This window comes from Syngnathus scovelli, chromosome 13 (assembly GCF_024217435.2).
Source record: "Syngnathus scovelli strain Florida chromosome 13, RoL_Ssco_1.2, whole genome shotgun sequence".
Taxonomy (NCBI): domain Eukaryota; kingdom Metazoa; phylum Chordata; class Actinopteri; order Syngnathiformes; family Syngnathidae; genus Syngnathus; species Syngnathus scovelli.
Genome location: NC_090859.1, coordinates 6,168,963 through 6,192,038, shown reverse-complemented (window position 1 = coordinate 6,192,038; position 23,076 = coordinate 6,168,963). Strand labels below are relative to the sequence as shown.

The following is a 23,076-nucleotide window of genomic DNA, read 5'->3' as shown; positions in this document are numbered from 1 at the left end:
GCAGGCACAGGGAGAACATGCAAACTCCACAAAGGAAATGAACCGGCACCCTCTTAACTGTGAGCCAGACATGCTAACCAGTGCGCCACAGATAATCGTCAAATAATCAATCATAAAAGATACAGAAACCAAATGGTCACGCACCATTTGCTCAACACACAGTATCCCATGGGCCCAGCCATCGCTTTTGCCACCCACAGGCAGCTGGCACCTCGTAGCAAATTGGGACTTGATATTTTTACCCTGTTCCGGAGTCGTTCTGTGGTACCACTTGTCGCGCTTATTTTCAGAATCACTTGCAACAATATATTGATTAATGGTATAATATAGTTGACTGATTTCCAATTATTTGCCCTTCAGTATGATGCAAAAAGGAAATAAAAACATTAAACCTTTGCTTAATTATTTAACTGAAATTAAAAAAATCCTTTTCCAAGAGGCCATTGGAATGAAAGTGTTTGCAAGTGATTAGTTGTTTGAATAGGTTCTTGTTGAGTATTTGTTTTGTAAAACAGCCTCTGATGTTAAGATGATGTCAAGACTGTTTCAAATGGGTCTTTCTTTAAATACATATTTGTTCAAAAATGTTATTCTATCAAATCTATCGAGATTTCATTAAAAAAGAAAAAGCAGTTTCATTTACATGCTTTCAGTCAAAACATTTAGAAAGAAAAATGCCCCAATTGTAATCAGTTGCTTTTATTTTGAAATTTTGGAAAAAAACAACAACAGTGAAAACCAACATTTTTCTGACAGCAGTGATCAAGTAATATACTGCTATCAGTAATCAAAAATGCAATAACTGGATTATAAATTTACACGATATACGGTGAATTGTAAATGCAGTAACATACCGAAGAAACAACAACAGTGAAAACCAACATTTTTCTGGCAGCAGTAATCAAGTAATATGATGCAATCAGTAATCAAAAATGCAATAACTGGATATACAGTTACATGATATACAGTGAATTGTAGCTGCAGTAACATACCGAAGAAAATGATGGATTATGGAAAATACTGGGTTATCCTTCCAGTGAAATACTGTCATTTCTACAGTGTTGAGTTGTAGACAACATTGGCAGTAACAAAACTCTCTTTTGACTCATTATTTGTAATCATACAATCTTTAGAAGCTTTCTTTGACCGGCATAAAACAAAAAGCTGTCGAGTCTGGGCTCCCTTTTTAAAGGGTTATTAGGACTAGACAACACAACATGATTAAAAAACAAAACAAAGAACAATACTGACTGGACTTTCATTCAAGATTAAAAACTATTCTTGTCTCTCACATTCTTACGATTGTGCTCATTGAAAGCACTGGAATCAGTGTGTTTTGCTCTTTGAGTGAATGACCTTGTTTACGAAAAGGCAGTCAAAGTTGTCAACCCCGAGTAGAGTCGAGTGTTAGTGAACATAGAATGCTTGTTCACATTTCATCGGGACACATCTAGTTGGCTAATAACGGCTAAGCTAAATGATACACACTTATGCAGATGTGGTGTTAATACAATTTTGGGAGGGCATTAAATCTTCTTCTTCGATGACTTGCTTGGGGGGCGCCATTGTCAAATATCTGCATGGGCATTGATTGGTCTTGAGCCATTGGGAACTGACACAGCGAGGCTGTCACCAAGGTGGACTCTACTGCGCCACCTGTGGCTTCAATGAGGTCATTGGAAAGCGCACTGTGGGCATTTTGCACATGAAGCTGTTGACTTGGCCGCAAGGCATTAGCGTCCATCTTCCAGTCTGAAAGAAAACCATCCATTTCAGTGGAACGCAAAGGTATTCTTCCAAATGCTCATTTGAGCACCCACCTGCCATAACTGAGCCACGCAGTGCTTGCCGAGGACAACACGTTGGTTGGGTTCTCCTGCGGCCCAGTAGGTGAAGGTCACCTTGTGGCGGTCTGACCACACGAACATGCCGGGAAGCGCCAGGTCATTCAGTCCGGTCCAGATATCGCTGGTTTCTGCAGTGGACGGATGGGAACAAAGCTCTCATCTAGTTCTCAGATATTCCACCCATTCGGTCGTTCTACGGAGACTGTCAATTAATTCATCGTTGGGATGCATACCAAACTCAGAGGCACTTTTAACCCACGCCTGCTCCACCTTGGAGCGAATCGACATCAGTTCGGCACCAAAACCACGGCAGACCAGTTGAGCATCGTCCCAGTTCTTTTTGTCCTCAAAGAATTTGTAGCAGAAACCGGCAAACTCCTCCCAGTCAGGTGCCACGCATTTGGGCTCTGCAGGCGAGACCCCGTGTGAGTTTTAGTTGTCATCAACAGTTGGCGTGACATAAAGAAAGTGTTTTTGAACTCACCTCCGTCTGCAAACGTATAAGAATCACCCGGAAGGTTGTCCGAACTGCAAATAGTAAAACGATAATTAGCTGGTGGCTCTTCATGGGACTTTTCTGTGAAAGTTGTCCACTCACTGTCTGGAGATGATCCCGTTCCCAGTGGAGCCCGTGTAGACTTGCTGTTTGGGAGCTCGCATCACAATGCAATCTCCTCCGATGTCATTCTGAATGACGCCAGCGTGAATAGCGGCCGCGCAGATGTTCGAGTCCTGCATTTACACAAAGTTGCAGTCACAGACAAGGACTCAACCGGTGGGTGAGGTAATCACGTACCTTTGAGTAGACCAATGTTCCAGAGACAAAGTGTTTGTCTTTGGCACAGCCAGGTGGACAGTAGAACCTGCAGAAGACACACATGTTGTGAAATTGACGCCAGGCGGTCATCGTCATGAAACATTGTGTCAAGTGTGACTCACGTCATCGAATCGGGGAAGTGGAGGCTGTCGAACTGTCTGGCGCAGGTCATCGCATCTGTCGGACATAAGGCGGGATCATCGCATGTTTTGGGCTTGTTGTTTTCGGCAAGCAAAGCAGTAGATTGTGTTGCTCACCGTCATGTGCGCATCCCAAGATGTCAAAGCGGAGGCCAAATTCTGGATGACTCTCCAGCGGCAGAATGCGGACGTACTTCGCAAATGCCGGGGTCTCAAGCAGATGAGTCCCACCACCGAGGAACTAGAAATAGGATGTTTGCTTGTTTGTTGTGACAATTTTGGAGGATGAGGTTGAGGTCGACTCGATTGTCCCTGCACTCACCTTCCCGTCTGGGTGTTTTGTCCACTTCCTCCGATTAACACTCAGCTGCATCTCAAGTTGGATGTTCCAGGAGCCAATATTAGCACTCTCACACCCTTGGGTCACGATCCCCGTCACCTTTCTCATGTAACCGAGGTTCACCTGGATCCAGCTGCCGATGGCTGGAGGGGACAAGACATTAGAACGCTCAGGAGACCACAGTGCCAAGCTGTCAATTATCTCCCTACGATCTTTTGACGGCTTCCAGCAGGACTCCCCGTTGAGGCGAGCTTTTTCTGGGTTGGCGTCTTCCATTGAGGAGGAGGCTTTGAAGAGAGAGTCTGCGAGGCTCCCGTCCGCGATGCCCAGACTGTCAAGACATACTGAGGACAGCCAAAAGTCATTTTCATTTGAAATGGATGCTTAAAGGCTAAATTTTAAAAAAATCTGCCCGGATGCTTAAAGGCCAAATTTTTAAAAAAATCTGCCCATCTATCCTCTTGTGGGACTCCTTGTATCGGTTTTTAGATTGCAGAGCAGAAGATCACAAAACGGGAAGCCCACCTTTGTGCTCACAGCTATAGACCATCTCCAGATATTTGGAGGTGGCAGGGCAGGAATCGTCCTCCAAAAGCTCAATGTGGCATTTTTGGTGGCCGTTGCACATTTTCCTGTAGCGAGGGAGGATGCCTTCCACTGCGCAGTACTCTGCAAGTTACAACACACCGGTGAGTCTGAGTGGGCCTGATGAGCATTGATGCACCTGAATGAGTTCACCAAGACAAAGTTGAACAAAACTAGCACGTTTCTGCATACAGACTCATTCCGGCATCTGAACGGTTTGTAAGCTTTGGTTCATTTTCATTACGTTCTGTAGCATGCGAAAGTTCTTTGGAGACTTTTGGGAGGAGACCAAGCAAAACACTACTGATGAGCCTTCAGAGGTAGGCGGATAAATGGCGGCATCAAAATGGTGGATTCTCAGGTCTTACCGTCGTCGTATGAGTCACTGTTCACTAAGCAAACATCGTCACTCCGCCGACCGTAAAAGGCGGACTGGACGCTGATGCGGCCTTGCTTCTGACCCTCACCCTCACTCTCACATACGAGGTCAGCAGAATGGTTGTTGCAGACAAGGATCTCCTTAAAGCCTGAAAAAAGCAGTGTCAGGTCATTTTTACCTCTCATTGTTTGAAGCCACAGTTTAAGAAGATTTACCATCATGAGGCTGCGGCGGTTTTGGCGCGTTTCCTGCATGAAAACAGTCAAAGAAGCGAGTCAGCACATTGTGAGAATCGTCCAAACGTCGTCACGTCTTACCTCTTTTCTTGCAGATGTAGCCTGTCTTCTTCCGGCAATCGTCAAACTTCCAGCGGCCGTTGCTTGTGAGTAAAGAAAGACAGGGTGAACCAGAGAGGTCACCGGGGTCATCTGGAACGAGACGACAGATGCTCGGCTCCGTTCCTCCGCAACATCCGAGACTAACGTCTGTTGGGTTTTTGACATACCGCCGTCCATGAGCACGTAACCAAACGGGGATCCGTCAGTCCACTCGCTGCCGTCTTTCGTGATGTTGTTGTTGACGCCCAACCACAGAGAGGGAGAGCTCGGCAGAAAAGTGTACAGACCTTTGGAGATATGTGGTCAAATGTGGAACGAGCGTTTGAAACATTCCTGTTGGTGCTTTGCTCGCTGCCGGCTTCTTCCGGGAGGGGAGCAAAGATACACCAACTGCTCATTGGTAGTATCGATGAACATGCACGTGATTTCAATGACAAATTGTTAAAGGTTTTCCGAGGAAACAAATGCAGGTGACGTCTGGAGCTCCACCCATGTTGGGGGAATTCAACAGCCCTGACGGTAACCTGACAGACGGACAGCCTACTTTGTATGAAGCCCCGTTCACGTGAGTTGGTGATGCTGAGCAGATTGCCTCCGCGGCGGAGGCAGTCGTCTTGCGCCTCCTTCCAGGTCTTGGTGAGCCTGCGTTGAATCAAATAGCAGAAGTCGTCGGAGGATCGGTCCGGCCACCAGCCGCACTTTGCACTCCAGCCTGCAAGCGAGACTCGAGTCACTCGAGGGCAAACCGGGGACAAGAGACCACGTGTCGACTGCCGAGAGGGACGCCAACCTGCCGGCGGAGGAAGAACAAACTCTTGGACCTTGGCTGCAAGGAAAAGAGAGGAGTCATTAGCACTCTTAGATAGAGGGAGCACATGGAAGTGCGAAGTAAGTGCTCTTCACTTTCGGACCTTTTTTACAGATGAATGACCGGATATTGGTGCAGGGCCAGTCCTCAACTTGTCCAGTTGGCAATAGCGCACAGCAATCACCACGTCCTGTTGGCCGGTTTAGCATCCATGCAATGTTGCCCTGCGGACGACACGCCAAACATGACTTTGGCACGTTTGGTCTTGCTTCCCGCTACATTTGGGTCCTTTTTACCTCCCACTAATCAATATTTTCTCGATCCTTTTCTCACATTACGACTTTTGTATCAATTTACAACTGTCTTCCAGTTAAATCCCAACTTGCGTTTCAGACTCATTTTAGAAATATCTAACTTTGACCCGTGAAATTCTGCACTTTGATCATCAATGATTTTTTTTCTTTTCTTTTTATTTGGTTTTCTCGTGTGTCAAGTGGAACCACAGCAGGGGCACTCTGGGACAGGGTATTAATAGGGGACAGGGTATTGATAGGAACTCCCATGTTGTGGCAAGGTGCCAGCTTTGTGTGGATGGCAAGAGACCGCTGGGCCCACGCAGTACGGCGTGTGGAGCAAAGTGTGCTAATCTGGTAATTATCGTTTTAGTGTTTTAGTATTGTGGTACGATTATTTGTGGTAAATGTGTTTTCATTTGACAGCGTCGATTGGTGGTCGAGTAACTGGGGTGTGGGTGTACAACCTGTCAGGTATGTGGAATTTAGGAGTTGGATTAGAACATAGTTTTAATTGTTTAGTGACACACTTTTTACAGTTGTTCACATATACCGCTGCCTGCTGTCCTTTTTTGTTTGTTGTGTTATTCTTTTTTGGTAACTTAATACATTTTATTTCATCTCGTGTCATTGATTCACCCCACCTGCATTACACTTGTAAATTACAATACTACACACATAGTTCCACAACTTTGTCCTTGGTAAAGGTCCAGATGATTTATACATTCAATGTTCATCTCTTCTCGTAACATTTGTCCTCACTTGGAACTTATGCCATTCGATATGACACCTTCATTCTGAGCAAATGACAACTTTTATCGACTGCTCTAAACGTTTCACATACCGTAGGTCTTGCGTCGCTCCACTCAAAGTTGTCCTTGTTCTTCTTGAGTCCCACCCAAGATTGCACTCCTCCTGCATATGGTGCGTGAGCTGGGGGATATCAAACAAGCAAGGAAATTTCACAAGAAGAGCATCGTGTCAGACATTGCGAAGCGCTCGGGGACGATAGCTGGCATCGGCAGTTTGACTTGACGCTCACCAGCCAAGAATTTGCCCTCATCCCATGAGAGGACGCTGGCCAGGTGACCACCGTTCCATTCTTCGCAGAACCTCTCGGCCGCCTCCCAAGTTCGCTTCATCCCCTCAAAGTGATAGCAAGACTCCCTATACAGGAAGTCGCCAGTGTCGCAGTAGGAAGCTGAAGCCACCAAGATACATGGATTACAAATCCACAACAAGACAGTGGAGGTGTGTGAAAAAAAGCGTCGGTGCCACTCACTCTCCACTCGATTGTAGCCGATTCCATAGTCTTTGTAGGAACACAGTCGTCCATCTGGGCAGGCTGCAGGAGGACAACATGATTGCATTTTCTTCTCCTTTGAGCGTCAACATCGCAACGGAAGTGCGGACGTACCGTCGAGCGGCCGCTCGCACATGTACGCCAATGAGGATCCGCACGAGCCATGTCTCCACTTTCCAGGCTGTCTACGTGCACACCTTGGTTGATGTACGCGCAGGATTCATGGTCGGAGCTGCTGAGAAAAGTCGAGAAAAATGAGACACACATCCGACAAACGTGCCAATTTGGAGGCTTTTCCTCCTTTCTCATCAATACGTGTGCTCTCTCAAAATTCGCAGATAGGAGCCATAATCTCGCTGTGTGTTCCGCCTGACAACAAAAGGACGCAAAGAGGTGACCTTCTTACCTTCTATCTTGACGCGAGTCCCAGTTGGCGTAGGTCGGCGTCACACCGGTGTCGGACAAAGACAGTCTTTTTTCTCCTGCTTCAAAAAACTGACACCAGGCCACGTCGCAGTTCTGCCCAAACCAATCGCAGGTGACGGTTAAGTACCAATGAAGAGTCAACGTATTCTACCGCTTTCGTCTCACCAGATTTGAACGTCCGATCCAGAACGGCTTGTCGCCCATTTGCTCCTTCACAAAGCTTTCCTCGTATGACGAGGTGATGGAGACCAGGTCGCCGCCCTCCCAGACGCAGTCGTAACGAGCCCCCAGCCAACCGTTGGTGGTCTCCATCTTCTTGTAGCAGTTGGAGCCAAAGCGGCGCCACCCTTTGGTCCTTTCACATGTCTGAACGACTGAGGACACATTTGGGGATTACGCACTCAGTTTCAGGCAAATGCGTCATCTGCATCGACACTCACATGAGACAAAAAATGTGTCTGCTGACACACATTGGGGAGAATTGGCCGAGCATCTCGTCTTACCTCTTCTCTTGCAGACGTAGCCGCGCTTCTTCTCGCAATCGACAACTTCTATGCCGCCTTTGCCACTGAGTAAGGAGTTGCATCGTCGGCCGGAGCGGTCACCAGGGTTACCTGGAGGGAGACCACAGATGCTCAGCGCTCCTTTGTTCCTCCATACATCGGCCAGGTTTTAGACCCACTTGCGCCCAAAACGACGGAACTCGGTGAGGATTCATCAGACTGCTTGCTGCCGACTTCAACAATGATGTCGCTGGCGTCCAACCACAAAGAGGAACCGCTTGGCAGAAGCCCTTTGAGTCAAAGGTAAATACAGAACAGAAAGTTGAAGCATCTTACAGATGCAAGTGCAAAACGCTTAACAAAGTCGAATTGATGGTGACGTAAAGGTAAAGAGGTAAAGACCCAATGATTGTCACACACACATCTGGGTGCGGTGAAATTTGTCTCTGCATTTAACCCATCCCCGAAGGGAGCAGTGAGCAACAGCTGGGAATCATTTGGTGATCTGCGTTGGGTCCTTGTTGGTGGGGGTCACTAGTTTATTTTTGGTCTTTTCTTTGGAATGACAGAAACTCGGCAAAATGTTGACGTCTCGATTTAACTTTCTTCCGCATGGATTATTTCATCAAGCACTTCAACTGCACCAAAAAGCGCAGCAGACTGTGGACGGCCTACCTCGTATGAAGGTGTGTTCGTTCGAGTCGGTGATGGCAAGCAGGTTGCCTCTGAGGCGGGCGCACTCGTCTCGCGCCTCCTTCCAGGTCTTGGTGGGCTTGGAGTTGATCAGGTAGCACAAGTCGTTGGCGGGGTTCTCCTGCCACCAGCCGCACTTTGCACTCTTGCCTGCAAGCGAGACTCGAGTCACTTGAGGGCAAACGAGATTCTGCATGTGGGCTGCAGGCTGGGACGCCCACCTGATGCTGATGCCGACGCCCGAGGAAGCGGAAGAGAAGCTCTGGCCTTGCCTGCAAGGATGCGAGAGGGGTCAAATATGAGAGAGCAATGAGAAGACAAAGGGCAAATGGGAGTTTGTGACTTTCTGACCTTTTTGACAGATGGATGGACGAAGGTCAGTACAGCCCTCAAGCTGAATTCCTCCATTCTCATTCAATTTTGCGCAGTCATCTGAATTTTGAGTGAGATTCTTTGTGACGTTGTCCTGCAAAGGATACAGCGTGTTTGGTGTTGCAATTGCTCAGATGGCTTCCCGCGAAAGTTCCTTCAAAGTCACCTCACTGATTCAAATCTGTTTTTCTTCTCACCATTCTCATAATTTCCGGAACCAATAAAAATTGCTGCGATATTCCAACCTGAGTTTCAGATTGAAGCCTTCCAAACCCTAAACTGTTTATTTTTATTCTGAAAAACGTTTCCCTGTAAAATGAATGATGAACTCGTATTTTTTTTTTTTTTTCTTATATATCACAATTCTAAGCCATCAAATGAAAGGACATTTTTGACTTCTTGTAACAAATTCACATCTATTTGACAGGAAGACCATTCTTGTCAGATTTTTCCTCTCTATTGAATCAACCGTGGTCTACTAAAATGACACTTTTTAATGTTTTGCTTTCCAACATGACAGCTTCATAAGTGACCATTTTTTAGACCTCCGTTGCAAACGTGTCACTTACTGTAGATGATCCGTCGAGCCACTCAAATTTGGCTGTGCTTTTCTTGAGTCCCAGCCAAGGTTGAGATCCTTCTCGCACGTGAGCTTGAGGAAAGCAGAACGAGCACTTGTGACGATGTTGTGAAACATGGCGGGACGATTGGTCAGTTTGTCTTGACGCTCACCAGCCAAAAATTGTCTGTCGACCGGTGAGTGGACGCTGGCCAAGAGACCTCTCTTTTCCTTGCAGAAATCTTCAGCCGCTTGCCAAGTTTTACGCGTCCCCTCAAAGTGATAACAAGAGTCCTTGTACAGGAACTCGTTAGAGTCACAGTAGGAAGCTGAAAGCCAAAATAAACTCATTAGAAAACCACAACGAGACAGAGTAGGTGTAAAACAAAAAAAGCAACTCATTAGGAAACGACAACGAGAGACTGCGGGTGTCAGAAGAAGCGTCGCTGCCACTCACTCTCCACTCGACTGTAAGTGTAACCCAAGTCTTTGTAGGAACACGGCCATCCATCTGGGCAGTCTGGAGAAAGATGACATGGTTGCACTTTTCTCCTTTCAAACATCACGTCAAACGTGCAGACTTACCGTCGGGCGACCGCTCGCACATGTACACCAATGAGGATCTGCACGAGCCACGTCTCCACTTGCTAGACTGACTGTCTCCGTGCACACCTTGGTTGACGTACGCGCAGGATTCATCGTCGGAGCTGTTGAGAAAATTCGGGAAAAGCGAGACACATCCGACAAACATGCCAATTTGGAGGTTTTGCCCTTTTTTTCTGATGAAAACTCACCCCCAAAAGCAATTTTTAGAAAGCAATTTGAAAATATCACCGTGCATTTCACCTGACACAGGATGCAAAGAGGTGATCTTCTTACCTCTGGTCTTGACGCGGGTCCCAGTTGCCGTAGATCGGCATCACACTGGTGTAGGACCAAGTCACACTCTTTTCGCCCGCTTTAAAAAACTGACACCAGGTCTCGTTGCAGTTCTGCAGAGTCCAAACTCATCGTCAATGGTGTACCGATAGTGAGCCAACAGCCACTTGCTCGCGGTTCCATCTCAACTACCAGTCGCGAGCCAACAGCAGCCTGCACTTACCAGATTGGAGAGTCCGATCCAGAACGGTTTGTTGCCCATTTGCTCCATCACAAACATTTCCTCGTCTTCAGAGGTGATGGAGACAAGGTCGCCGCCCTCCCAGAGGCAGTCGTGACGAGCCCCCAGCCAACCGTTGGGGGTCTCCATCTTCTTGTAGCAGTTGGAGCCGTGAGAACTCCATCCGTTGACTGTGTCACATGTTGGCTCATGATGGGTTAAAGCTGAAGAAACATCAAAGTTCCCATGGTCATTTTTCAACCTTTGGTAAAAAACAGAAATTCAGCAAACAAGCAAGAATGCACGCCACCTAATTCAGCCAAATTGCGTCACCTGCATGACTGACAATCCACAATTGACACGACTTACAAAGGACTTGGGCATTTAGGGTTATTAGCCTGAAATAATAGAGTCACAAAAAAAATCAACAAGGCACATTTTTAAATGTGACATTCATTGTTGTTTTTTTACTCATGTGCAGCCCACAGGATGGCGCTACAGGTCAAGAGTCCACATTCAACTTTTTTTATTTTCATTTATCACCAAAATATACGTTTGCAATCTATGCAAAGAAAGACGTCTTTTTCATGCCCAGTTGTACATTTGTAACGCATCACTATTCCATCAGCGCAATAGGCTAGCTAGTCAACATTTAAGAGAAATAAAAAAACATTGAAAAAACTGGCTGAAATTATGCTCCCATTTGTTTTTGCTTTTGGCAAAATCTCAGTGGGGAAAATGCACTATATGCAGCGTATGGGGCACTGCTCCAAAAGGACCTCCAAAGCGACAAGAGAAAAGTTATTTTGAATTGCTATTTTATGTATTTATTTAACAGCTGTCTGTTCACGTGTGATCATTAACAGAAGCGCTGCACTGATAGGCGCCCCTCTGCTCTGTGCCCCTCACCTCCGCCCACACACACACGCAGAGGCGCTCCAGAGCAAAGAAGCCTTCTCGAGCATGCAAGTATTTTCTGAAGAATTCAGGTGATGGTTTGCACATTTTATCTTGTAAAAGTAAATTTTGTCTAATAAAACAATTCCATTTTGTAAATGATTAGGACTGTACACTTGACCATCAACCCCCACATCCCTGGTAGTCATATGGCCACCCCAGCTGATGCAGAGACCCCTCGGCCACCCCAATGAAAAAGTGCATTCAACTCAGGACATTGGCAAACATATTCTTCTTAAACATCCGAAATATTGGGCCATTAAAATCACCTTTGATCACTCGTGTCAAATGAGCAGGGCTACTCCCCAAAGCACCGGCGGTTCTAGACAGTTTTACCCAGGGGGTGTCTCCAGAGGCAGGTTGGAGGTTATACACCCCCCCCCCCCCCCCACACACACACACACACATTTCTGAATTCCCTGCATGTCACATTTTTCTGCATCAGGCATAAATATATTTATATCATACATATCTTCGTGCAATTTTCAACTCGGGCTGCTACAGATGATGATTTAGCGAATAGAATTAGCTTACAGCCTGAATTCTTTACGCTATGAAAGTAAAGTAAAAATAAAGACAAGCATCGTCCTGCCATTTCTGTTTGGCATTGTTTGAAGTCACCGTTCAGAGACTTACCATAAAGAGGCTGCTGAGGCTTTGCCGGGATTCCTGAAAGACAAAAGCCAAAGACACGAGTCAACACATTGTGAGAATCCACTGAGCGTCGCCACGTCTTACCTCTTTTCTTGCAGATGTAGCCCCTTTTCTTCCTGCAATCGTCAAACTTCCAGCGGCCGTTGCTTGTGAGTAAGGAAAGACAGGGTGCACCAGAGAGGTCACCGGGGTCATCTGGAAGGAGACGACAGATGCTTGGCTCCGTTTCTCCGCAACATCCGAGACTAACGTCTGTTGGGTTTTTGACATACCGCCGTCCATAAGCACGTAGCCAAACGGGGATCCGTCAGTCCACTCGCTGCCGTCATTCGCGATGTTGTTGTTGACGCCCAACCACAGAGAGGGAGAGCTCGGCAGAAAAGTGTACAGACCCTTGGAGGTAAATGGTAAAATGTGCAACAAGCGTTTGAAACATTCTCGTTGGCGCTCTGCTCACTGCCGGCTTCTTCCCGGGAGGGGAGCAAAGATAGACCAACTGCTCATTGGTGGCCACGCAGTACCGATAAAGAGGCACGTGATTTGAATGCGTAAATGTTAAAGGTTGTCAGAGGAACCAAACACAGGTGACATCTGGAGCCCCGCCCACGTTGGGCGATTTCAACAGCCCTGATTGCGACCGGACAGACAGACAGCCTACTTTGCACGAAGGCCTGTTCGCGTGAGTCGGTGATGCTGAGTAGGTCACCTCCGCGGCGGACGCAGTCGTCTTGCGCATTCTCCCAAGTCTTGGTGGGCCTGTGCTGGATCAGGTAGCAGAAGTCGTCGGAGGATCGGTCCAGCCACCAGCCACACTTTACACTCCAGCCTGCAAGCAAGACTCGAGTCACTCGAGGGCAAACCAGTGACAAGAGACCACGTGTCGACTGCTGGGTGGGACACCCACCTGCCGGCGGAGGAAAATGAAACTCTTGGACCTTGGCTGCAAGGAAAAGAGAGGACTCATTAGCACTCTTAGAGGGAGCACGTGGAAGTGCAAAGTGATTGGTCGTCATTTTCGGACCTTTTTTGCAGACAAATGGTTGATTTTTGGTGCAGGGCCAGTCCTCAAGTTGTCCAGTCGAGGACAGCGAACAGCAGTCACCACGTCCTGTCGGCCCGTTTGGGACCCACGCGATGTTGCCCTGCAGACGGCACGCCAAATGTGTCTTCGGTGCGTTTGGTGATTTGGTCCCACCGCATTTGGTTCCATTTTTCCTCTCATGATTCTAAATCCTTTTCTCACAAAGTATTTTTTTAACACTTTAATACTGTATATTGCATATTGTTTGGGCAGCTCTTATCTTGTACTATGTATAATGACAAGAAAAGGTATTGTGATTCTGATTGATCCATTTTCTGAACCGCATTGTTGTCAATTTATAATTGTCTTCCAGTTCAAGCACAATTTGAGTTTCAGACTCGAAATTTTCCAAGTCATTTTATTCTCATAAAAGTCCAACTTTGACTTGTGAAATTCTATACTTTGATCATCTAGGATTTCAATCAAGTTACTCAGTAAACGACAATCACATTCTTGGAATCGCACAACATTTTCCTTGTTAAGCTGAATTACACCTTCAACGTATTTCTCTTCTCGTCTCAAGACCATTCTTGTCAAAGTGTAACTTTTTTTTCTTCTTCTGATTCAGTAAAAATATGTTCCGCTAAAATTTGGCTTTTGTCCTCACTTGGAACTTTTGCCTTCCAATATGACGTCTTCATTCTGGGCAAATGACAACTTTTGTAGACTGCTCTAAACGTTTTCCTTACCGTAGGTGTTGCGTCGCTCCACCTAAAGTTGGCCTTGTTCTTCTTGAGTCCCACCCAAGATTGCACTCCTCCTGCATATGGCGCGTGAGCTTGAGGATATCAAAGAAGCAAGGGAATTTAGCACAAGAAGAGCATCCAAACTTGTCAGACGTTGTAAAGCGCTAGTGGACGACTGTTGGCTTTGGCAGTTTGTCTTGGCGCTCACCAGCCAAGAATTGGCGCTCGTCCCATGAGAGGACGCTGGCCAGGTGACCGTTCCATTCTTCGCAGAACTTCTCGGCCTCCATCCAAGTTCGCTTCATCCCCTCAAAGTGATAGCAAGAGTCCTTGTACAGGAAGTTGCCAGTGTGGCAGTCGGAAGCTGAGGCCGCCAAGAAACATGGATTAGAAAACTGCAGCAAGACGCTGCACGCCTGTCTATGCTGTGTCTAATAAGCGCAATAGAAGTGTTACCAGTCGAGAGCACCTCCAACCTTGCAAGTAAGAGCAGTTGCTTACTGCTATGCAGATGGGGCCAGAAAGAACCGAGTTCCGAGTCTGATGTTGCCATTGCAGTTTTACAGGGAAACTATCTTGTAAATGAAATAGGAACGATAGATGACCGTAGAAAATGAACATATAGTACGTGTTTGAGGATTTTAAAAACTTTCGAGCGGTACAGTCTGTCTGTATGTTTACAAGTGTTTGAAAGTGATTCACATTGTCGTGTTCTTGTAACGGTGGACCTGTGCTCTGCATGGTGCGATTGCGGGAAACGAAACACGACATAGCTGCGTACTAAAATTGGAGAGGAAACCATATTGGTCAATCTTTCATTTTTTTATGATTGAATCAGTTCAAGAGGGATTTTGAAAATCAGGTTAAGAATATTTGCATTTACGGTTTATTAAGTACAGTATTTGCACCTTGTGATTGCGTTGAGTTAAAACAGCGATGTATGTGAAACTGTATAGGTCTGGTGATAGAATCGTTCTAGGTGTTGAAAAGATGATTTTGATTCAATATTGAAGAAAACAAATCGGTATACTCTGTGTACCGAGTCTGACGTTATTAAACTTTGACGCGTGCTGACAATAAAAGGAAATATATTGCACAGCAGATGCCTTGGCCCATCATTCTCGTCGATGTCACAATTACATAACCGCAACGAGACAATGCAGGTGTGAAAAAAAGCGGCGCTGCAACTCACTCTCCACTTGATTGTAGCTGAGTCCGTAGTCTTTGTAGGAACACAGCCGACCCTCCGGGCAGTCTGCAGGAAGATGAGGTGACTGCGTGCCTTTTTCTCTTTTGAGCATCAACATCGCAACGGACGTGCAGACTTACTGTCGGGCGACCGCTCGCACATGTACGCCAATGAGGATCCGAACGAGCCAAGTCTCCACTTTCCAGGCTGACTGTCTCCGTGCACACCTTGGTTGACGTACGCGCAGGAACCAACGTTGGCGCTGTCGGGGGAAGTCGTGAAAAGACAGACACACACGATCGAAAAATGACATTTTGGAGGCTTTTGCCTCCTTTCTCGTTGATATGTGGGCTCTGTCAAATTTTGCAAACGGTTTCCATGATCTCGGTCCCGCCTGACAATGGAAGGACCCAAAGAGGTGACCTTCTCACCTTCTCTCTTGACGTGAGTACCAGTTGATGTAGGTCGGCGTCACACCGGTGTTGGACCAAGTCAGACTCTTTTCTCCTGCTTCAAAAAACTGACACCAGGCCTTGTTGCAGTTCTGCAAAGTCCAAACCCGTTGTCAACGGCATACCGATAACAAGGCAAACAGCTGTTTGTTTGCGCTTCCCTCTCACCAGATTGGAGAGTTCGATCCAAAACGGCTTGTCGCCCATTTGCTCCTTCACAAAGCTTTCCTCGTATGACGAGGTGATGGAGACCAGGTCGCCGCCCTCCCAGAGGCAGTCGTAACGAGCCCCCAGCCAACCGTTGGGGGTCTCCATCTTCTTGTAGCAGTTGAAGCCGAAGCGGCGCCACCCTTCGGTCCATTTACATGTCTGAACGACTGAGAACACAATTTGGGATTACGCTGACGTGATAAGGCAATGGCCTTTGTCTTTGTCAGCATTTTGTGAAATGAGGATATCCAACAAACGAGCAGACCACGCCTTCACACAGTTTCAACCAATTACTCACCAGCATCAACACTGACATCTGACAAAAATGTCGAACAATCGCTATTTTGGTCCTCTCGTCTGGTGACATACACAACGGGGAAAATCGACCACGCATCTTTTCTTACCTCTTCTCTTGCAGACGTAGCCACTCTTCTTCTCGCAATCGATAACTTTTCAGCCGCCCTCGTCGCTGAGTAAGGTGTTGCAGTGTCTGCTGGAGGGCCCACCAGGATTACCTGGAAGCAGACCACAAATGCTCGGCGCTCCTTCGTTCCTCCTCATCGTCGGCGACTAACATCGCCCGGGTTTTAGACCTACTTGCAGCCAACTGGACGGAATTCGGTGAGGACTCGTCAGACTGCTTGCTGCCGTCTTCAACAACGGTGTCGTTGGCGTTCAACCATAAAGAGGAACCGCTTGCCAGAAGACCTTTGGGTTAAAGGCAAACTCGGAACACAGCTTGAAGCGTCTAACAGATGCAAAAGCGTGCAAAATGCTTAAATAAAAGTAAGTGCGGGTGACGTCTGAGTTGTGTCTTTGTTAGTGGAGGTCTTATTACTTTTGCTCTTTTCTTTGGAATGAAAAAGAACTGTTGATGTGTGTCGGTGGTCTCTCACTTTCTTCCAGATGGATTCTCTTATCAAGCACATCAAGCTGCGCCAAAAAGCGAAGCAGTATGAGGACAACCTACCTTGTATGAAGGTGTGTTCCTGTAAGTCGGTGATGCCGAGCAGGTTGCTTCTGAGGCGGGTGCACTTGTCTCGAGCCTCCTTCCAGGTCTTGGTGGGCTTGGAGTTGATCAGGTAGCAGAAGTCGTTGGCGGGGTTCTCCCGCCACCAGCCACACTTTGCACTCTTGCCTGCAAGCGAGACTCAAGTCCCTTGAGGGCAAACAAGATTCTGTATGTGGGCTGCAGGCTGGGACGCCCACCTGATGCTGATGCCGACGCCGGAAGAAGCGGAAGAGAAGCTCTGGCCTTGCCTGCAATGAGGCGAGAGGGGTCAAATATGAGAGAGCAATGAGAAGACAAAGGGCCAATGAGAGGTTGTGACTTTATGACCTTTTTGACAGATGGATGGACGAGGGTAAGAAGCACAACTGTCGATCACAACTTCTCCAGCATCACCCGATTTTGTGCAGTCACCTGAGGGTTTAGGAGTAAACCACGGGACATCATCCTGCAGACGACAGTGGACATGACTCGAGCGTTTTTGGTGTTGCAGTTGCTCGGATGGCTTCCCACCACATTCCTTCAAAGTCACTTCATTGATTCAAATCGCTCAAATTAATCTTCACAAGATCTATCTCACAATAAGAATTGTTGTGATGTTCCAACCTCTTCCAACTTTCAGTTTGTAATCTATATCATCTAGACAGGGAGACCATTCTTGTCCGATTTTTCCAGATTCAATCAGCTTTGTTCTGCTGAAATTACACTTTTCAACTTTATCCTTCTAACGTAACAGCTTCATTAGGGCAAAGTGACAACTTTTTAGACCTCCCTTGCACACATTGTCACTTACTGTAGATGATCCGTCGCGCCACTCAAATTTGCCATTGTTCGTCTTGAGTCCCAGCCAAGAATAAATTGCTATTCTCTGGTGAGCTTGAGGAAAGCAGAACAAACACTTGTGATGAAAAACTGCGGGACGATTGCTGGCATGATCAATTTGTCTTGGTGCTCACCAGCCAAAAACTGTCCGTCAACCTGTGAGTGCACGCTGGCCAAGAGACCTCCCTTTTCCTTGCAGAAATCTTCAGCAGCTTGCCAAGTTCCATTCCTCCCCTCAAAATGGTAACAAGAGTCCTTGTACAGGAACTCGCCAGAGTCGCAGTAGGAAGCTGAAAGCCAAAAGAAACTAATTAGAAAACCACGAGATAGCGCTGGTGTCAAAAGGAGCGTCGCTGCCACTCACTCTCCACTCGACTGTAAGTGGAACCCAAGTCTTTGTAGGAACATGGCCATCCGTCCGGGCAGTCTGCAGAAAGACGGCGTGGTTGCACTTTGCTCCTTTCAGCGCCAACATTGCAACGGACGTGTGGATTTACCGTCGGGCGACCGCTCGCACATGTACGCCAATGAGGATCCGCACGAGCCATGTCTCCACTTTCCAGGCTGACTGTACATGTGCACACCTTGGTTGACGTACGCGCAGGATTCATCATTGGAGCTGTTGGGGAAAGGCGTGAAAACCGAGACACACATCAGACAAACAGGCCAATTTGGAGGTTTTTTTTCCCTCGTTCACGTCCTCAGACAACGTGCATCCCACCTGACACAGGATGCAAAGAGGTGATCTTCTTACCTTCCATCTTGACGCGAGTCCCAGTTGGTGTAGGTCGGCGTCACACCAGTGTCGGACCAAGTCAGCCTCTTTTCTCCGGCTTCAAAAAACTGACACCAGTCCTCATCGCAGTCCTGCCGAAACCAATCCCGTTGTCAATGGCATACCAAAAGCGAGCCAACAGGATGCTTCACTGAGAGGATTTGATGTTAAATATCCCTTGTAGATTGGGGTCAAACATTTGTTCTTGAAAAAACAAAACTTGTGCTTGAAGAAATAAACGTTGAATTTGAAAATAAATATGCTGATCTTAAAACTAGGAAAATAAAACAATGCATTAAAACAAAATACTTGTATGTTTTTTTTTAGTTGGAAATAGTTTGCTTCGCCTTGGTAATTTTTTGGAATAAAGTCTTTATTTTCAGGTTTCGCCTCAATCTATTTTTCATGATTTGAGATCTTTTTTCCACTTGCATGATTCATAGTTTCAGATTTGCAATTATTCTGAGGTTCAACTCTTGTTTTTTCAAATGACAGCTTAAATGGAAGGCTTGATTGGAACCACTGCCCAGAGACAGCGTTCCTCAAGGAACGTAGGAACTAAAACAAATAGAATTTGACACCTCAATACGGCATAGTCATGACATTGGCAGCCTTAGAATTGATGCCCGTGACAAATCTATATTGAAATACCCAGTTCTGAGTGACAGTACTGAGCACCAACAGAGATTTAAGGGCAATTTTTCAAGGTCAAAACATTTGACCCCAGGCTACCTCCATACAACAGCCCCTTGCGCTTCCGTCTCACCAGATTGGAGAGTCCGATCCAGAACGGCTTGTCGCCCATTTGCTCCTTCACATACTTTTCCTCCTCCTCGGTGGTGATGGAGACCAGGTCGCCGCCCTCCCAGAGGCAGTCGTGACGAGCCCCCAGCCACCCGTTGGTTGTGGTCATTTTCTTGTAACAGTTTGAGCCGTGAGGACTCCATCCGTTGACTGTGTCACATGGTGCCTTATGATCGGTCGATCCTGATGAAACAGCAAAGTTGCCTTGGTCATTTTTCAACTTTTGGTGAAAACCAGAATTTCAGCAAACAAGCAAGAATGCACGCCATCTGTGTCACATCTGTTGGCTCATGATCGGATAATTCTGATGAAATAGCAAAATTGCCTTAGTCATTTTTGAAAACCAGAAATTTAGCAAACAGAAAAGAACGCAATCGGCCGAATTCAGCTTTTGCCAAATTGCATCACCTGCATGACTGACAAGCCAGAAGGACTTGGGCATTTAATGCTATTTCCCTGAAAAAATATATTCACAAAAAATAAACAAGGCACTTCTTTTCACGAGACATTCATCAACCAGTTTCAAGATGCTAAATAATTTCAAGGACGGTTGCACACGTCAAATAATGAAGATTCAGCCTACTTCTTGACATTCTGCCACTCGGAGAGAGAAAAGTTTTTTTTCTTCAAGTCCTGACCACATGATGGCGGTACAGGTCAACAAATTCCACATCCAAGTTTTTTTGTTTTTGTTTTGTTTTGTTCATCGATTACCAAAGATACATTTGCAAACTATGATGAGTTAGACGTGTTGACAAGTCACGCCTCTTGTTGTAACAGCTACAGAACAATTTCCGTGACTATCTTCTGCTCCCCCCATCCAACTCCCCCCACGGCCACACACGCGGACACTCGAGCGCGAGTATTTCCTTTTGCCTCACACTTGACACACGTTTCAAAGTATTTTCCCTTTTTTTTTTATTGGAATGAGACAAACTCAATGTGTGGTTGCGAATATTAAAGCCAACTGTGGTCTCGCTATGTGACGCGTGTGCATGTGCACATCGCTATACGTGTGCGCAGACGCAAAAAAACAACAACCCTGCAGCCCAGATGATGATTTTGTGGATTTTGTTTGGAAGGATGGACAAAAAAAGTGCAAGGTTAAAATCAAAGTGAATCACAAGATATTCTTTTCTGTAATTGTTTCAGTTGGACCAATATTGCACGTCCTATTAGATATAAAACATTGTTTGGTGGTAAAGAGAGATTTGATCATTTATACTTATCCTCACAATGATGTACGACTTTAATGTAGAACAGACATCTTCATTACTATTAAGTACAACATCTACTATTTGCTTATTTTCACGACAGTGCATGTGAGGAGAAAAATAGGGCGTCTGCCTTTCAAGGAAAGTGATACTCTGTATACACTGGATACAATGTCCCATTGTGTCTCGCAATCAATCAGCTTGTTAAAAATGTACAACATAAAAAGACAGTTTGCACTCACATGACTCAAGAAAAAACATTGACTCACAAGGTTTACGTGCATAAGAAAAATAGCCACCTATAGGACACCGCGGGCCCTCTACTCGACCCCCTGCAGTTTGCCTACAGGGCAAACAGGTTGGTGGATGACACAGTCAACATGGAACTGCACTGCATTCTGCACCACCAAACTTCCCCGGGTTCGTACGCCAGAATCCTGTTTGTGGACTTCAGCTCGGCGTTCAACACCATCGCTCCTGACATCCTCCACCAGAAGCTCGTCCAACTCAAGGTGCCTGCCTCCACCTGTCAGTTGATCACCAGCTTCCTGACCAACAGGAGACAGCATGTGAGGCTGGGGACCATCACATCCGACATCCGGACCACCAGCACTGGTGACTCCCAGGGGTGCGTACTCTCCTCATTGCTCTTCTCTCTCTACGCTAACGATTGTGCCTCTGGCGACTCCTCTGTGAAGCTCCTGAAGTATGGGGACCACACCACTCTCATCGGACTGATCCGGGACGGTAATGAGAAAGGTTTTTATAACTTTATGATCTGATATATATTTCTGAGCACTTTGAAATAACAAATGTGTTTTGCTATATTGCCTAAATAGCTTAATGACCCTTAAGGAACTGTGTAATGCATGCCTGATGTTTTTCTCTAAATCATGGACACGGCCAGAGTCGTCTTGACCGTTCAGTACTTGATTGTATCTTATGTTTTGACTAATGCTAGACGCCAGTTTTTGATTACTACTGAACGCTCTGCACAGAGGGAAATAGTTTGCCTAACAAAGAAAAGATACGGTTGGAAGCATGATTAAACTAAGAATAAGCAAAGACATGAAGTATCAAAAGAACAGCAATAGATTAATGATGTCACAGCCAAAAGCTAACATAATTTCGTACAAAATGACAAAATTGAAAGAATGAGGTACGACAGTGTATGTCCAAGATTGGAGAAGAATGTTCACAGGAAGGTCACGTGGAGATAAAACCAGCAGGTGCCAGAGGGAGCCAGCCAAGGACTCGGCCAAAGATGATCGCCAAGGCCGAAAGACAGGATGGAAGACAACAGCCCCCACACACACCGAATCGCCCATAACCAGCACCCACTCCCATGGCGAACTTGCCCCACCCCAAAGAGTCATCACCCATCAAACTCGGCCCACACTGGCATGTGCAACTGATATAAGCTAACCAAAGAACCTTGAACGTTGCCTTTTCTGAATGGAGACTTTCCGCTCTTGAAGGGCCCAGCGCTGTATTGTACTTTCCTGAAAACAGAGCTTTTTGAACAAGAATTGTGATTGAACTCAACCAACCTGTGTAAGTCTAATTTGTGCTTCAGTGTCTTAGCATTTTCCTAAATCTGAAGAAATCAAACGAGTACGCAGTGAGTAAATTGGATAACAGGTGATTGGCAATGGCTTTTGCCATGAGGCGCAGATAACGCGCTCCCTAAATTGTGGACAAAATCCAACAGTAGCTCTAGACATATATTGCTTTGAGATACATGACTGCATTTCTGAACACATTTTGATATCTCTGTCTACACATTTGGCCATAAAACATTTTGGGCGCTGCTTTTTGGGTAGGGCACTGATTCTGTTACTAGTTTGATACATACTTTTGAATTAATAAATGTGCTAAAATTACCTTTAATACCTTTACTTAAAATATAACTTTAATACCCTATGCAATTATTTCCCCCCCTGTAACTCTCCGCCGGTGTTTGAATCTCAAATGATCAGATCTTCAACATCGTATGTGGGCTGGTGGGCTACTTTCACTGCAAGGGACTCTCTCTCTCTCTCTCTCTTTATATATATATATCCATCCATCCATTTTCTGAACCGCTTAGTCCCCACGGGGGTCGCAGGTGTGCTGGAGCCTATCCCAGCCGTCAGACCTGTCGTACTGACATCTGTGGTCATGAAATCTTTCGAGAGGTTAGTGGTGTCAGCGGATCACCAGCTTCCTGACCCACAGGAGACAGCGTGTGAGGCTGGGGAGCATCACATCTGACACCCGGACCACCAATACTGGAGCGCCTCAGGGGTGCGTCCTTTCCCTCTTCTCTCTCTACACCAACGATTTCTCCTCAGGTGACTGACTCTCCTGTGAAGCTCCTGAAGTATGCAGACGACACCACTCTCATCGGACTGATCCAGGACGGTGATGAGACTGCGTACAGACAGGAGGTGGAGCGGCTGGTCCACTGATCCAGCCAAAACCACCTAGAGATGAACCCGCTCAAGACCGTGGAGATGACGGTGGACTTCAGGAGAGACCCTTTATCACTTCCACCTCTCACTATCGTAAGTAATGCTATTCCTTCCACAGACACTTTCAAGTTCCTGGGATCCACAATTTCTCAGGACCTGAAATGGACCGGCCACATAGATTCTGTCCGGAAGAAGGCCCAGTAGAGGCTGTACTTTCTGAGACAGCTCAGGAAGTTCAAGCTGCCACACACATCTCTAGTATTTCATT

General features: G+C 46.4%; 4 protein-coding genes across 5 annotated transcripts; all 4 read right to left on the bottom strand.

Annotated features, from left to right (window-relative positions):
* Nucleotides 1-683: 683 nt before the first annotated feature.
* LOC125979201 (macrophage mannose receptor 1-like) lies at nt 684-7,367 on the bottom strand. 2 transcript variants are annotated; one of them, XM_049737193.2, is made up of 23 exons: nt 7,257-7,367; nt 6,965-7,082; nt 6,830-6,892; nt 6,590-6,748; nt 6,392-6,480; nt 5,358-5,478; nt 5,237-5,272; nt 4,991-5,158; nt 4,614-4,733; nt 4,426-4,536; nt 4,324-4,356; nt 4,098-4,256; nt 3,670-3,813; nt 3,354-3,488; nt 3,127-3,287; nt 2,922-3,045; nt 2,787-2,841; nt 2,644-2,710; nt 2,446-2,579; nt 2,332-2,375; nt 2,081-2,254; nt 1,821-1,975; nt 684-1,752 (listed from the first exon to the last, which is right to left on the bottom strand). In XM_049737193.2, exons 2-23 carry the CDS (start codon nt 6,984-6,986, stop codon nt 1,645-1,647), a joined length of 2,382 nt encoding a protein of 793 aa, XP_049593150.1. In that variant the 5' UTR covers nt 6,987-7,082; nt 7,257-7,367; the 3' UTR covers nt 684-1,644. The 2 variants fall into 2 exon arrangements, with proteins under 2 accessions (XP_049593150.1, XP_049593149.1); XM_049737192.2 differs by having other exon boundaries at nt 6,965-7,085; nt 7,257-7,355.
* Nucleotides 7,368-8,088: 721 nt separating this feature from the next.
* Nucleotides 8,089-14,216, bottom strand: LOC125979211 (macrophage mannose receptor 1-like). Its single transcript, XM_049737212.2, has 16 exons — nt 14,089-14,216; nt 13,884-13,972; nt 13,135-13,255; nt 13,018-13,053; nt 12,386-12,939; nt 12,198-12,308; nt 12,096-12,128; nt 10,506-10,726; nt 10,283-10,395; nt 9,989-10,110; nt 9,861-9,923; nt 9,577-9,732; nt 9,414-9,496; nt 8,824-8,938; nt 8,694-8,744; nt 8,089-8,622 (listed from the first exon to the last, which is right to left on the bottom strand). Exons 5-16 carry the CDS (start codon nt 12,393-12,395, stop codon nt 8,414-8,416), a joined length of 1,287 nt encoding a protein of 428 aa, XP_049593169.1. The 5' UTR covers nt 12,396-12,939; nt 13,018-13,053; nt 13,135-13,255; nt 13,884-13,972; nt 14,089-14,216; the 3' UTR covers nt 8,089-8,413.
* LOC125979213 (secretory phospholipase A2 receptor-like) lies at nt 12,679-16,249 on the bottom strand. Its single transcript, XM_068652834.1, has 9 exons — nt 16,136-16,249; nt 15,690-15,898; nt 15,501-15,613; nt 15,210-15,331; nt 15,073-15,135; nt 14,089-14,244; nt 13,018-13,053; nt 12,772-12,939; nt 12,679-12,704 (listed from the first exon to the last, which is right to left on the bottom strand). Exons 2-9 carry the CDS (start codon nt 15,834-15,836, stop codon nt 12,679-12,681), a joined length of 831 nt encoding a protein of 276 aa, XP_068508935.1. The 5' UTR covers nt 15,837-15,898; nt 16,136-16,249.
* Nucleotides 16,185-20,133, bottom strand: LOC125979985 (C-type mannose receptor 2-like). The gene is made up of 12 exons (XM_049738913.1): nt 19,725-20,133; nt 19,104-19,324; nt 18,317-18,429; nt 18,060-18,181; nt 17,927-17,989; nt 17,697-17,852; nt 17,534-17,616; nt 17,071-17,188; nt 16,941-16,991; nt 16,702-16,869; nt 16,329-16,439; nt 16,185-16,246 (listed from the first exon to the last, which is right to left on the bottom strand). Exons 1-12 carry the CDS (start codon nt 19,732-19,734, stop codon nt 16,185-16,187), a joined length of 1,278 nt encoding a protein of 425 aa, XP_049594870.1. The 5' UTR covers nt 19,735-20,133.
* Nucleotides 20,134-23,076: the final 2,943 nt, after the last annotated feature.